Raw genomic sequence first — 14,918 nt, 5'->3', positions numbered from 1 at the left:
CATTTGTCTGGGGATTCCGCAGCCGGCACAACCTCACCTCACCCAACACCGCAAATACTCACTCAGATCAATCCGATCCTACGCTCGCAATGCGTCTCAACTAATACTACCAACACCTGCACCTTCTTCTTCTTCCATCCTTCTAAATCAGTTCCGACCGGATGGCCTCACGGTACGCACATCATCCACCCCCCCATCCAAGCAACATCTAACAGCCCAGCTTCCCCCGGTCCACCCTGCACCAGCGCGATCCCCGCGCCTCCTCCTCCCTTTTCGACTCCTACGGCGGCGACTCGCGCCCCGCCAGCAAATCCCCCGGTCGCGGCCCCGGCCCCGGGCCCGGCTACAGCTACGGCGCGTATCCAGGCGATGGATACATGAGCGGGGGGTCGTCGACGCCCGGAGGCGGGTATCGGGCTGCGACGCCGAATGCAAAGTACGCCCCCTGCCTTCTCCCTACGGAATCTGATGGTTGCAATGGCTAACAAGTGGGTGGATGATAGGGGCCACTACTCGGACGCGGTGCTTTCGCATCTCGAGTCGCAGAATGACGCCGAGGTGGAGGGGATCACGGCCAAGGTGAAGATGCTGAAGGATGTGAGTTGTCCGCATTGTGCTTGGCTGTGCTGCAGCTGTCGTTTCTGGGCTTTTGTTTGGGGTAGGCTGACGCGACGGACAGATTACCCTTGCGATCGGCGAGGAAATCCGCGATACGTCGCACATCCACGACCTGAATGATACGTTTGATAATACGCGGATGCGGATACGGGGGAATATGAACCGCATGCTGCGGATGGCGGAGCGGACAGGCGTCGGCTGGCGGGTTTGGTTGCTTTTCTTTGCGGCGGTGTTTATGCTGTTCTTTTATGTTTGGGTGAGCTAGCTTCGCGTGGCATAAGATTGATATTGAAGATGCGCTGGCATGTTGACGGGTGTTTGGCGTTGGATTTGGGGTTCGTGTGCGAGGCTTTACTCGCGTTCGGATGCCTCGTTACTTCATCTTGTCGTGGGCGACTGTACAATGTACTGTATATAATAATGCTGATTAGATAGAATGACGATGCATATGCATACACTTGTCTGTCTAATAACCTCGACCTGCAACTAATACTATACATAATACGCCTTACCCATGCTCCCAAATCCACACCAACGCCACCATCTGTAGTAATACATGCAAGTCATAACCCAGCACAAAACAGCAAGACAGAAGCCTAGCCAAAGCTATCCCTTGGACCCCCCGTCCGTCGACGCGCAAACCGCCCAAACACACTCCGTCGACTGCCCTGGCTCGTCATCGACGCACGCAGATCGTCCTCATCAACCAGCATGCTGCTCGAGTCGAACGCATCGCCGCCACCGCTCCAGCGCTGAAGAAATCGCCGCTGCGCCTCGGTCTCTCGCTCGCGACGAATCGACGGCGGCGGCGGCAAGCCGCGACTGCTGGCGGTGCTGGCGCGCAGGCTCTGCGCAAAGGCATCGCGCGAGAAACTGACCTCGTCGTCTTCGTCGTCAAACTCCACATCCGTATCGGTATGCTGCCACTCGTCCTCCTGCTCAGAGCGGTCCTCCGCCGCCTCGGGGATGTCGTCGTCCAGATCGCGCTCCATGCCGGTGTCATCCTCCTCGTCGTCGACATCATACCCGCCATCCGCGCTGGGAATATCGTCATCCAGATCGCGCTGGTCATCAAACCCTTCTTCTTCCCCCTCACCCTCCTCATCATACTCATCCGGAAACGCCTCGGGAATGTCCTCGTCCAAATCCCGCTCCATGTACCCCTCCTCATCGACCTCGCCGCTCTCCTCGAGCCCCTCCTCGCCCTCCTCCACCAGCCCCTCGGCGTCCGCATCGGGAATCTCATCATCAAGATCGCGCTCCATCCCCGTCTCCTCCAACCCGTCCAGCGCCGTGTCGCCGCCGGCCGCCGCGGCCGCCGCAGCAGCTGCCTCCTCCGCGGCGGCGGCGGCCATCGCCTCTGCCCGCTCGGCCTCTTCCTCCTTCATCCCGAGCATGGTCTTTGCGCAGCCCGCGGGGCGGATCCACGAGTAGCCGAACGTGGCGATGTTGGTTTTGCGCACGCGCAGGGCGCGCTCTTCGAGCAGAAGCGCGGAGAGGCTGCTTGCGGCTGGGGAGGGGCGTGCATGGTTGCTGTGCTGGTGGGAGCGGCGGTGTGAGGTCGCGGTGGGCGTGTCGGGTGGTTGTTGTGCGGTGCGGTAGGGGTGGGAGGAGCCGAACCAGAGCTCGTGAGACTGGGGGTGGGTTAGTTGGGTTGGGTTGGACGGGGAGGGGAGGGGACGTACGTCGCGGGGGGTTATGAGTGGGAGGGAGAGCATTGTTGGGGTTGGGGCGAAGTTGTTACTGGGGTGCGTGGTCCATGGACTCGAGGTGTTTGTTGTTGTTGTGGGGTGGTTGCTGGGTGCGCGGGGGTTGTATATATGAGGTGGCGTAGAGGGGAATTAAAAGGGAATCGAGAGGTTGAGTATGGTAGTTTTGGAGTGTGTCGGTTGCTGTTGGGCTGTGAGGTGAAGGGCGGAGAAAAACATTGAGGTGAGCTTGGTTTCCTGTTTGGGAAGCTCCGCGGAACGCGGAGAACATTCTACTACAGAGTACTTAGCATTGTGCGTACAATGCTATGGAAATGTCTAAAGGAAATTTTGATGGGATTGAATTGCTTCAGTATATTCTTTTGAATCTATATTCTAGATATCTGGTATTCTTCTAACTTACCCGATATGCTCTTGAGTATACAAGTGATCAGTCGACTACGTCTGTGGAACAGTCTACCACTGGGCAGCATAAATATGCTGCCAGTTCAGGCACTTACCTAGGCAACTGGACAAGGTGCAGAATACCGCCCAAGTACTCCGTAAGCTAACCACCCAGAGCGTACGTCAACAACGTAGACGCCAGCCCACTCCATCCCAGCAAAACAGCTGATCTGGCGACAGACAAATCATCCTTGGTGATTGGCACAGACGGCCAGACCCTCTCCAGCTGATCTCCTCGCCGACAAGGAAGACAGCGCGACTCCAACCTCTCCAACAGCCATCGTCAATACGATGAAAAGATCCCGGGAGTTCCCGAGGAGGTGCAGGCGCCCGCGGATGGTCCGGTGAACCCAAAGCGGACAGGAGGATCGGGAGAATCCGGACGCGGACGGGGTTGGCATCTCCGCTCGATCATGTGACGCTGCATCCGCCATCGGGATCGCTGCAGGGAGGAGGATCTCGTACGACGTACGTTCTGGCGGGAGCGGTGACTCACTTGTCGGCTGTAATTTATTTTATTGTCGTCGATCCGTGGTGGAAGAGGGCATCCTTCGGAGATGCATCGGCCGAGAGGGAGGTTGTTTGCGAGTCTATCTACTCCGTAGATCTACTTACTCCGTGGGTAGTAAGTTCGTCCTTTGGCGGGGGGACTCCATGTTAGGAGGAACGGAATGATTGTAATAAAATTGCATAAAGAATAAGAAGAAAATAAAAAGTAATCAATCCCGATTACTCGGAAATTGGTAAATTGGTATACTCCATAGTAGGTATGGGACGACACAGGATAGAGCGATAGAGAGCGGGCGATTGGAAATCAAATGGTTTATGTATTCCTATTATCATCACTTAATGCGATTAAGCTCTTATCGGTGGAGAGGGTCGGGATGTTGGATTCCGGCGAACCACCGGTCCGTCCGTGGGCCAAGACGGTTAATTGGTCGGGGGGTGGATGCCCGCCCATGAGGATACTACGGAGTATCTACCTAAGGTATGGGTATGGAGTACGGAGTACATATGATATGGATAGAGCGGAGTAGTCTGGAGTATGGGGATATCCAGATATATTTACATGTATAGGTACTAGGTAGATGGATCTATAATGATAATAATATAAGGGCAAAAGAACAAAAGGACAAGGAAACGTACTCCGTACTCCCGGAGATAGATGACCTCAAAAAATGAGCCGACAAAACTCATGCGGCTCGGCCGCCCCGAAATCGGGGACGAAACGTGTCCTCCGGGGAGGGGTCAGCAATTGACTGGAGGGAAGAAATACGATGGAGGGGAGGAAGACAGGGGGAGACGCGGCAGACTTGGCCGTTGTCGGAAGGAGGTCGGAACTGGTTGGCTGTCTGCTTCTGGGCGGACAGTCGGACGATGGAGGATGGAGGACGAGGGTGGTTTGCTCCGTGCCAGTAATTTACCCAGCCGAGCATGCCAATATTACAGCCATCTGTGTCTGTGGTACGGCCCATACAGTGCCTTAAAGACACCCGACCGTAAATAAATAACTACGTGCCCTACTAGTGATCGTCCGACAGCGTACAGCGTGGGGTATGCAGTTAGGCTCGTTCCAGTGTGACCTCTTGTACATCCATCATCCTTCCATCCGCACTTGACTGGCTGCTGCATCGAGTGGCGTGGCCTACCGTCTTCGCGTGCAGCCGGGGTGCACACTAGCGTCTACCCAGGACGGAGTATATTCCTGTCTGAAGAGCGATCTCGGGGGTGAATTGGAGAGTGGGCAGCCAGAGGGTCCTCGGTAAGGACGAATTCCTGCACATACTCCGTATGTAGATAGTGCAGGAAATGCGAGAACGTATGGATCAACCTTGGCGGACCGTCCTCCTTACTGATTCAAGTCACATCGCAGTCCCTGCCAAGACCATCGAGGAGAGTCGATTCTGCGGTCGTGTTGTGAGTTTCCTTTCACCCTCCAGGTCAGAGGCCACTTCGAGTTGGGTCGTGCGTGGAGAGAGTATGCGCCTTCAGCATCGGGCGACCACCTGGTTGGAGCCGAGTCGGGGATAAGCACTGCATCCTTGCACTGCCCCACTCCCAGGCAGTTGGGACTAAATCGGTACTTTTGATGATGTTTCTGTAGGAAGAATACAATGTAAGACTACCTAGGTAGGCTATACCTACAGAATTATACGTAGGTAGTACTCCATACGGAGGTGATATTCTTTTCACTCCAGGATTATTATCCGAGGTCTGCATGTACTCCGTAGGGACTAGTGGAAGATGGACGGAGTAAAAACAATTCGGCGGTGATTTCCTTGTGATCGAGAAAATCAGTGGCAACGAGTGGTCCCTGGGGACAACCTCCGACCAAGCGAATCCAGCCGATTACTACTTGTTAGTGTCTAGTCTAACGACAGAGACCGACAGTTCGCACCTGGCAGACTACTAGAGTGGAGCAACGAGAACGGGAAATTACCAAAATACCGTTATTTCTTTTTTAAAAAAAGAATTAAGCCAGCCCCACCGGGTTGGATCTTGACGTAGTGGAAAGCTAATCTTCTTGTAAAACCTGCCTCCTCATTGGCCCACTCCCGGCTTATCTGCTTACCTTGTTCGTCCTCGTCGTGATGATTCTCTCCTCTCCGGGAGGCCGTCTCTCAATTCTCTCCTGGGGAGCAATAATACCTAAATACCTAGGACCACCTAGTAGTTATTCTGCATTCTACGATTTTATAGAAATGAAAGTCCTTTCGTATTCTTACCTCCTACGGAGAAAGACCACCTTAATGTGTCGTGTTCCCTGAGCAGTCCATTCCACTCAACCACGGATCCCGAAAACGCTCTCTGGCTGCCCAAAACGGAACCGCAGGCTCCCTCAGTCACTGCCTTCAGTAGGTAGGCCCCTAATGTAGGCGAAAATCCGCGAGAATCCTCAATCCTCGGTAATATAATTTATCCCCTTCGCATAAGGCGCTCCCAAGCAATGCAATAATTTGCCACGACCGTAGTCCCGTTTCGTCGATCCCCACAATCCATCTGGTCCTCCCTCGATTTATTCCTCCAGCATGCTTACCTAGCACTTACCCAGCACTGGATGATTTTCTTTTAGCCTAGTGTATCACCATTACCGTACATCGGAGCTGGCGAGTGGAAAGTGAATGAATTGCCCCGGACCTCTGCCTCCCGTCGTCCCGCTCTACCTACTACCCTTTTCTGCTACTATTTCCCCCTCCTTCTTCCTCCCCCCTCCAACTTTTTTTTTCTCCCCTCCCTCTTCTTCTTCTTCTCTTCTCTTCCTCTCTCCCACTTCCATCTTCTCGAGACACACGCTGGGTCATCTCTCTCCATCTCTCCTTACCCGCGTTGTTGACCCGGATTGTCTCTGCATACTCCTCTCTCCCTAGCGAATCACCGCCCCGCCCCGAAGCTCTCCGCGGCGATCCTCATCCTCCCTACAAACCCCTCCGCCTCACCCCCCAAATCTTCCTATCCGTTCTCTGTCCGTCCGTGGCGGAAGAATGGGTCTGAACTTGGAGGAAATCTATGGCCAATCTATAGTGGAAGAGCAGAAACCGAACGAGTATTCGGAGTACCAGCCCAAGCAGGGCTATGGCTGGGCCAACACCCTGCCCGAGCGGCAGGGTCTCTACGACCCTGAATATGAAAAGGATGCCTGTGGTGTAGGCTTTGCTGCGTACGTTCCGCTTGTCCTTTCGCGATTGAAGCCAACTAACTCTCGCTCAGTCATATCAAGGGCAAGCCCAGCCACAAGATCGTCTCCGATGCTCGCAATCTGCTCTGCAACATGACCCATCGTGGTGCCGTCGGCTCCGACGCGCGAGACGGTGATGGTGCCGGTGTCATGACCTCCATCCCTCACAAGTTCTTCATCAAGAACTTTGCTCGCGAAGTCGGCGTCGACCTCCCGCCCTTGGGTCAGTATGCCGTCGGAAACTTGTTCTTCAAGCCCGACCAGGAGTCGCTCAAGGAATCCACCGCTACGTTCGAGGAGATCGCCACCTCCCTCGGCCTGCGCGTCCTGGGTTGGCGTGAGGTCCCTCGCGACTCGACCATCCTCGGTCCCGCCGCCCTCTCGCGGGAACCCATCATCATGCAACCGTTCGTCGTCCTCAAGTCGGCGTACGGCGAGGGGAACAAGCCCGAAATCACTGACCCTGAGCAATTCGATGAGCGGACGTTCGAGCGTCAGCTGTATGTTCTCCGCAAGCGGGCCACCCATGTCATCGGTCTCGCCAACTGGTTCTACCTGTGCTCTCTGAGCAACCGCAACATTGTCTACAAGGGTCAATTGGCCCCCGTCCAGGTCTACGAGTACTACCACGACTTGGTGAATGTGGACTACGAGGGTCACTTTGCTCTGGTTCACTCGCGTTTCTCTACCAACACCTTTCCCTCTTGGGACCGTGCTCAGCCGCTGCGGTGGGCTGCTCACAACGGTGAAATTAACACCCTGCGCGGAAACAAGAACTGGATGCGCGCCCGCGAAGGTGTGCTCAAGTCGGAAATCTTCGGGGATGAGCTGGACTCGCTGTACCCCATCGTCGAGGACGGCGGGTCCGACTCCGCAGCGTTCGATAACGTCCTGGAACTCCTGATGATCAACGGAGTCCTTTCGCTGCCCGAGGCCGTCATGCTGATGATCCCCGAAGCCTGGCAGGATAACCCGGCTATGGACCCGGCCAAGGCCGCTTTTTACGAGTGGGCTGCTTGCCAGATGGAGCCGTGGGATGGTCCCGCCCTCTTCACCTTCTCCGACGGACGCTACTGCGGTGCGAACCTCGACCGAAACGGTCTGCGTCCCTGCCGTTTCTACGTGACCGACGACGACCGCATCATTTGCGCGTCCGAAGTCGGTGCGGTGACCATTGACCCCGAGCGGGTGATCCAGAAGGGTCGTCTCCAGCCCGGAAAGATGCTCCTGGTCGACACTGTGGCCGGGCGCATCATTGATGATACGGAGCTGAAGCAGACCGTGGCCCACCGCCAGGACTTTGCGGGTTGGTTGGAGAAGGAGCTGCTGAAGCTTCCCGCCATCAATAAGAAGCTCTTGGAAGAGAACGTGGACCTCAGCTACGCGCTCGATGAGACCACTGTCCAGAATGACCCCCGCCTGAAGGCTTTCGGATACTCTTTCGAACAAGTCAGTCTGCTTCTCGGTCCCATGGCCGCCGATTCCAAGGAAGCCCTCGGATCGATGGGTAACGATGCCCCTCTGGCGTGTATTGCCGAGCAACCTCGTCTCCTCTACGAATATTTCCGCCAGCTGTTTGCCCAGGTCACGAACCCTCCGATTGACCCCATTCGTGAGGCCGTGGTCATGTCCCTGGAGTGCTATGTTGGCCCTCAGGGTAACCTTCTGGAGATGGAGCCCTCCCAGTGCCACCGTTTGCTTCTGCCCTCTCCCATCCTGAGCATTCCGGAGTTCAATGCCCTGAAGAATGTCAACAAGGTGCACAAGGATTGGACCGTCAAGACGATTGACATTACCTTTGAGAAGCAGAAGGGTATCCCAGGCTATCTGGAGGCCCTCGATGCCATCTGCGATGCCACCACGGAGGCAATCCAAGATGGCGACAAGGTGATCGTCCTTTCTGACCGTGCCACCTCGGCTGACCGCGTCCCTGTGTCGTCCCTGCTGGCCACTGGTCTGGTTCACCACCATCTGGTTCGCAACAAGTGGCGATCCCTCGCTGCCCTGGTGGTGGAGACCGCTGAGGCTCGTGAGGTTCACCATATGTGTGTGCTGGTTGGTTATGGTGCTGATGCTATCAACCCCTACCTCGCGATGGAGTGCATCCTCAAGATGAACCGGGAGAAGCTGATTCGGAAGCAGCTCCCCGACGAGAAGGTCATTGAGAACTACAAGGCCTCGTGCGACGGTGGTATTCTCAAGGTCATGAGTAAGATGGGTATCTCGACGCTGCAGTCCTACAAGGGTGCCCAGATCTTCGAGGCCCTTGGTATCGACGATGCTGTCATCGACCGGTGCTTTGCCGGAACGGCCAGCCGTATCCGCGGTCTGACCTTCGAGCTGATCGCGCAGGATGCCTTCGCCTTCCACGAACGCGGATACCCCTCTCGTGGTATCGTTGACATTCCCGGTCTCCCCGAGTCTGGCGAATACCACTGGCGTGACGGAGGCGAGGCTCACGTCAACGACCCGGTCAGCATTGCCAACATACAGGATGCCGTGCGCACAAAGAACGACAAGTCCTACGAGGCTTACGCCAAGGCCGAGCATGAGCAGATCAAGAACTGCACCCTCCGTGGTATGCTCGACTTTGACTTTGAGCAGCGCACCCCCATTCCTATCGACCAGGTTGAGCCCTGGACCGAGATCGTGCGCCGTTTCGTCACCGGTGCCATGTCCTACGGATCCATCTCTATGGAATCTCACTCCACCCTAGCCATCGCCATGAACCGTCTGGGTGGTAAGTCCAACACCGGCGAAGGTGGTGAGGATCCCGAGCGGAGCAAGCGCATGGAGAACGGAGACACTATGCGCTCCGCCATCAAGCAGATCGCGTCTGGCCGTTTCGGTGTGACCTCGCACTACCTGGCTGATGCCGATGAGCTGCAGATCAAGATGGCTCAGGGTGCGAAGCCTGGTGAGGGTGGTGAGCTGCCGGGTCACAAGGTCGTCGGCCCTATTGCCCATACCCGTTACTCGACCCCCGGTGTCGGTCTGATCTCTCCCCCTCCTCACCACGACATCTACTCCATCGAAGATCTGAAGCAGCTCATTTACGATCTCAAGTGCTCCAACCCCCGTGCCCGCGTCTCCGTCAAGCTCGTGTCGGAGGTCGGCGTGGGTATTGTCGCCTCTGGTGTCGCCAAGGCCAAGGCTGACCACATCCTGATCTCGGGTCACGATGGTGGTACCGGTGCTTCACGTTGGACTGGTATCAAGTACGCTGGTCTTCCCTGGGAGTTGGGTCTTGCGGAAACCCATCAGACCCTTGTCCTCAACGACCTCCGTGGCCGTGTCATTGTGCAGACGGATGGTCAGATTCGTACTGGCCGCGATATTGCTGTTGCTTGTCTGCTTGGTGCTGAAGAGTTTGGCTTCGCTACTACGCCTTTGATTGCTATGGGATGTATTATGATGCGGTATGTTTGATCTTTGAAATTGACGAAAACATATCACTAACGAGACATAGGAAATGCCATCTCAACACTTGCCCTGTCGGTATTGCCACTCAGGACCCTGAACTCCGCAAGAAGTTCCAGGGTACCCCCGAGCACGTCATCAACTTCTTCTACTATGTCGCCAATGAGCTGCGTGCTATCATGGCCAAGCTGGGTATCCGCACCATCAACGAGATGGTTGGTCGTGCCGAGCTTCTCAAGGTCCGGGACGACGCCCGCACCCCTAAGCAGGAGAAGATTGACCTCTCTCTTATTCTCACCCCGGCTCACTCTCTTCGCCCGGGTGTGGCCACCTACAATGTCCGCAAACAGGACCACCGTCTCCACACTCGTCTTGACAACAAGCTCATTGCTGAATCTGAGCTTGCTTTGGAGAAGGGTCTTCCCTGCAGAATCGAGTGTGACATCGTAAACACCGACCGTGGCCTGGGTGCTACTCTGTCTTACCAGGTCAGCCGTCGCTATGGTGGCGAAGGCCTGCCTCAGGACACCATCCACGCCAACATTAAGGGATCCGCCGGTCAGTCCTTCGGTGCTTATCTGGCCCCTGGTATCACCCTGGAGCTGGAAGGTGACGCCAATGACTATGTCGGTAAGGGTCTGTCTGGAGGTCGTCTCATCGTCTATCCCCCTCGTGGCGCTGCTTTCAAGGCTGAAGAGAACGTCATCGTCGGTAACACCTGTCTTTACGGTGCTACTCGTGGTACTTGTTACTTCCGCGGTGTGGCTGCTGAGCGTTTCGCTGTCCGTAACTCTGGTGCCACGGCCGTGGTGGAAGGTGTTGGTGACCATGGTTGTGAGTACATGACTGGCGGTCGTGTCCTGGTTCTCGGCTCCACTGGCCGTAACTTTGCTGCCGGTATGTCTGGTGGTATCGCCTACATCCTGGATATGAACCAAGACTTCCACTCCAAGGTCAACATGGAGATGGTGGAAGTTAGTGGACTTGAGGATCCCGCTGAGATTGCTTTCGTCCGCGGTCTGATTGAGGACCACCACCACTACACCGGATCGGAGCTGGCTGCGCGTATCCTCCTTGACTTCACTCGCGCCCTTCCCCACTTCGTCAAGGTTCTGCCTACCGACTACAAGCGCATCCTGGAGGAGGACGCTCGCAAGGCCGAGGCTGCCAAGAAGGCCGAGTTCTCTCTCCCTCAGCTCCCCAGCACTCCGGCCAAGGCTGAGAAGCCCAAGGCCGATGGTGATAAGAAGGCCGAGATGCTGGATATCGAGGACAGCATCAGCGACTCCAAGACGGAGAAGAAGCGCTCTGCCCTGATCCTCGACAAGACCAGAGGTTTCATGAAGTACAGCCGCCGCAGTGAGAAGTACCGCAACCCTGCCACCCGTACCCGCGACTGGGCCGAGCTGAACAGCCGTCTCACGGAAGACGAGCTGAAGTACCAGTCGGCTCGTTGCATGGACTGCGGTGTGCCTTTCTGCCAGTCGGACACTGGATGCCCGATCTCCAACATCATCCCTAAATGGAACGAATTGGTATTCCAAAATCAATGGCAGGATGCCCTCAACCGTCTGCTCATGACCAACAACTTCCCCGAGTTCACTGGTCGTGTCTGCCCCGCTCCTTGCGAAGGTGCCTGCGTCCTTGGTATCAACGAAGACCCTGTGGGTATCAAGTCTATCGAGTGTGCCATCATCGACCGTGGTTTCGAAATGGGCTGGATGGTTCCTCGCCCGCCCCAGACTCGCACAGGCAAGACCGTTGCTATCATCGGATCCGGCCCCGCGGGTCTTGCTGCGGCTGACCAGCTCAACCGCGCCGGTCACTCTGTCACCGTTTACGAGCGTGCTGATCGTATTGGTGGTCTACTCATGTATGGTATTCCCAACATGAAGCTCGACAAGAAGGTGGTGCAGCGCCGTGTGGACTTGATGGCTGCGGAAGGCATCAAGTTCGTCACCAACACCGCCGTTGGACCTGACAGTGAGGTCTCGCTGCAATCTCTGCGCCAATCCAACGACGCTGTCATCATTGCTACTGGTGCTACTGTGGCCCGTGACCTCAAGGTGCCTGGCCGTGAGCTTGAGGGAGTGCATTTCGCCATGGAGTTCTTGCATCGCAACACCAAGTCCCTGCTGGACTCGGAACTTGCGGACAACGCCTACATCTCGGCCAAGGACAAGCATGTGGTGGTTATTGGTGGTGGTGACACCGGTAACGACTGCATTGGTACCTCTGTGCGTCATGGAGCTAAGTCTGTGGTCAACTTCGAGCTTCTGCCTCAGCCTCCCCCCAGAGCGTGCTCGTGACAACCCGTGGCCGCAGTGGCCCCGTATCTACCGTGTCGACTACGGTCACTCTGAGGTCAAGACGCACATGGGCAGGGATCCTCGCGAGTACTGTGTTATGTCTAAGGAGTTTGTCGACGACGGCAATGGCCGCGTGAAGGGCATCAACACTGTTCGGGTTGAGTGGACCAAGAGCGCTTCGGGCGGCTGGGACATGAAGACCGTTGAGGGTAGCGAGCAGTTCTTCCCGGCCGACCTGGTTCTCCTGTCCATGGGCTTCCTTGGCCCGGAGGACCGCCTTCTGGGCGAGGAAATTGAGCGGGATGCCCGCAAGAACGTCAAGACGCCCCCGGGCCACTACTCGTCCAACGTTCCGGGCGTGTTTGCGGCCGGTGACTGCCGCCGCGGCCAGTCGCTGATCGTGTGGGGTATCAACGAGGGTCGTCAATGTGCGCGCGAAGTCGACTCGTTCTTGATGGGTACCAGCTCTGGGCTGCCGGTGACCGGTGGTATTGTGCGGCGGCCAGCTATTGATGCGGTGCCGCAGACTGCGCAGACCGTCTCTGCCTAAGCTGGACTGGCTCCAGCGGTGTCTTACGACGGCATGAGTTCTTACGTTGATGAATACAAAAGTTGGTTGGATCGGGGCTAAGGAGTGATTGTATCTATCACGATTATGGTCGACCAAAATTTGTGGGGGGTGTTATCTTTTCCGCTATTGTTTTTCCTGTCGATGTCGATCTGCAGCCTGTCTTTTTGGTGATTTTATTGTTCCAGCGATGTTTCTGATGCACGGTGTCGGAGCGTTTGCCATTGCGTGTACATATTCCAATTCATCCGTTAGACTTGCAGTATTTGCCTTTCATAGCGTACTCCGTAGGTATATGACATCTCTCTCCCATGCAGCAGCAAACCTCTACCAAAAAACAATCACATCTTCCGATGAACCCACTTCTTCCTCAACCTCCGCCGCTGTCCACCTACCCGCCGTAACGTCTGCACTCGCGGCATAGCGCCCTGTAACGCCGCCGATCCCCTTGCATCATCAAAGAGCATACACTCCTCCTCCACAAGCACAGCTTCGAGATCCCCGCCGCCGCGCATTATGTGGTGGTAGCTCATCTCCAGCCGCTGCTCCGCAACCGCCACCATCCGACACGTATTCCGGAACACCATCTCCTGGTCCAGGGCCGTGGGCGGCTTCATAATGGAGCGCCGGCGGATGTTGCGGCGGTGCGGGAGGATGATGTTGGTGTCGTTGGTGTCGAGGGAGGAAGTCGACGAGGAGGAGAGGCGGCGGGGCGGGATGTCTGCCGTGGGGCCGAAGTGCACGCGTTTGTGCTTTTTGGGACGGGGATGAGGCAGGGAGAGGAGGGCGATTGGGGGGTCGGCTTTTTCGGGTGAATTGTCTTCGGGAAAGGGTTTGTATGGATGGGTGGTAGGAGGGGATTGACGGGGGAAGATGTAGAAGAGGAGAGTGGAGAGGCAGTTCATTATGGTCTTATTGAGTGTGTATAGATAGGTACCTGTGTGCTGTTTGTAGGTTTGTAAGGTAGATTTGTTGTAGAGGAAAGGACTCCGGGTGAATGTAGAATATAGATCGCTGTGAGTGCATTCTGGCTGCTTTTATATGCTGTGCAGTCTTGCTGGAGGTCCTGGACAAAGGGCATTGTCGAGATAAAGAGAGGGAAGTTCCGGGATAGAGAGAGTTATCCTTTTGTCTATATAGATGCGAAGGAGAGTTCCTTTATATCGGGACAATGGACATTGAGAACTTGACCAAGGTGGACATGTCTCTGCGGTCTAGATCAGACGATCCACGCTTAGCTCTGCATTATACATACCCGGCCACAAAGAAAAGCTCTGAAAGATTCGTTAGTCTAAAATATAGTACATGGTATCTACCCCAACAACCCCTATCATACACCCCTAGCCTCCTCCTCCTGCATCTCCCTCTCGAGCGCAGCAAAATCCCCCTGGAATGCATTCTGCACCGGCTGCATGCGCAAGTCCCACACATCCTCACTACTCGGCCCGGTCTTGTACTTGATCGCCTTCTTGCGGTTGTGGTCACGGATCGCCTTCTTCTTCGATTCCTCCGACCACGTGCGCGTCTTCATGCACAGCCAGAAATTGTCCCAGTGCTCGCTGCACGACCGCAGCTCGCCGTACCGGTACACGTTCACGAACTGCCCGCCGAACGACTGGCAGAAGAAGGCGTAGTCGAACGCCGAGCGGCAGGACATGGTGTCCGGGTAGAGGGAGTCGGGGGCGATGGAGTGTGGTTGCGGTGCGGATTGGGACTGGGATTGGGATTGCGGTGTGGAAGAATCGGTGGGAGGGGTAGTTTTGGATGTGGATGGATTGCCGCGGTTGATGTCGCCTTCGAGACTGGCGAGAAGCTGTTTGAATTCGAGGTCTGCTTGTTCTTCGCGGGATAGCGTCCGCGGAGGTTGGGGTGTGGGATCTGGGGAGGGCGTTGGGGGTTGTTGCGTGGGTTGTGAGGGTTGCGCGGGGGCGTCGCCCGTTGCTGAGGAGCGCGACCACCAGCCCATGGTGATGTCTGCGGGGAATAAATGGAGGATGGACCTTATGGATGAAGTTGAAGATGAAGTTGAGATGCGACGGACAAAACGGGCGGAGGTGTAAATTTCCCGCATACAGACCATTACAGTATTCTATACACCACGTTATGGTATGCTGTCATTAATCCGTCACAGCGGTACACTCAGCTACGTCATTACCTCCGCATTCCATAAGTCA

At 56.0% G+C, this 14,918-nt stretch overlaps 4 protein-coding genes across 4 annotated transcripts; 2 read left to right on the top strand and 2 right to left on the bottom strand.

Moving 5' to 3' along the window:
• Positions 1–161: 161 nt before the first annotated feature.
• On the top strand, positions 162–883 carry ATEG_10176 (SNARE domain- containing protein; the record flags this gene model as incomplete). The annotated part of the gene is made up of 4 exons (XM_001209478.1): positions 162–172; positions 221–436; positions 504–597; positions 680–883. The coding sequence occupies 4 exons, from the start codon at positions 162–164 to the stop codon at positions 881–883; spliced, it is 525 nt and encodes a 174-aa protein (XP_001209478.1).
• Positions 884–1,214: 331 nt separating this feature from the next.
• ATEG_10175 (uncharacterized protein) lies at positions 1,215–2,336 on the bottom strand (the record flags this gene model as incomplete). Its single annotated transcript, XM_001209477.1, has 2 exons — positions 1,215–2,252; positions 2,304–2,336. 2 exons carry the CDS (start codon positions 2,334–2,336, stop codon positions 1,215–1,217), a joined length of 1,071 nt encoding a protein of 356 aa, XP_001209477.1.
• A 3,917-nt stretch (positions 2,337–6,253) lies between these two features.
• Positions 6,254–12,726, top strand: ATEG_10174 (glutamate synthase (NADH); the record flags this gene model as incomplete). Its single annotated transcript, XM_001209476.1, has 4 exons — positions 6,254–6,429; positions 6,480–9,866; positions 9,917–12,104; positions 12,193–12,726. The coding sequence occupies 4 exons, from the start codon at positions 6,254–6,256 to the stop codon at positions 12,724–12,726; spliced, it is 6,285 nt and encodes a 2,094-aa protein (XP_001209476.1).
• Positions 12,727–13,085: 359 nt separating this feature from the next.
• ATEG_10173 (EMI1 family protein) lies at positions 13,086–14,710 on the bottom strand (the record flags this gene model as incomplete). Its single annotated transcript, XM_001209475.1, has 3 exons — positions 13,086–13,688; positions 14,000–14,035; positions 14,081–14,710. The coding sequence occupies 3 exons, from the start codon at positions 14,708–14,710 to the stop codon at positions 13,086–13,088; spliced, it is 1,269 nt and encodes a 422-aa protein (XP_001209475.1).
• Between the last annotated feature and the right edge of the window lie 208 nt (positions 14,711–14,918).

Source organism: Aspergillus terreus, genomic scaffold (genome assembly GCF_000149615.1).
Source record: "Aspergillus terreus NIH2624 scaffold_16 genomic scaffold, whole genome shotgun sequence".
Classification (NCBI taxonomy): Eukaryota; Fungi; Ascomycota; class Eurotiomycetes; order Eurotiales; family Aspergillaceae; genus Aspergillus; species Aspergillus terreus.
Note: the sequence above shows the minus strand (reverse complement) of the source record. Positions and strands in the feature narration are given on the sequence as shown.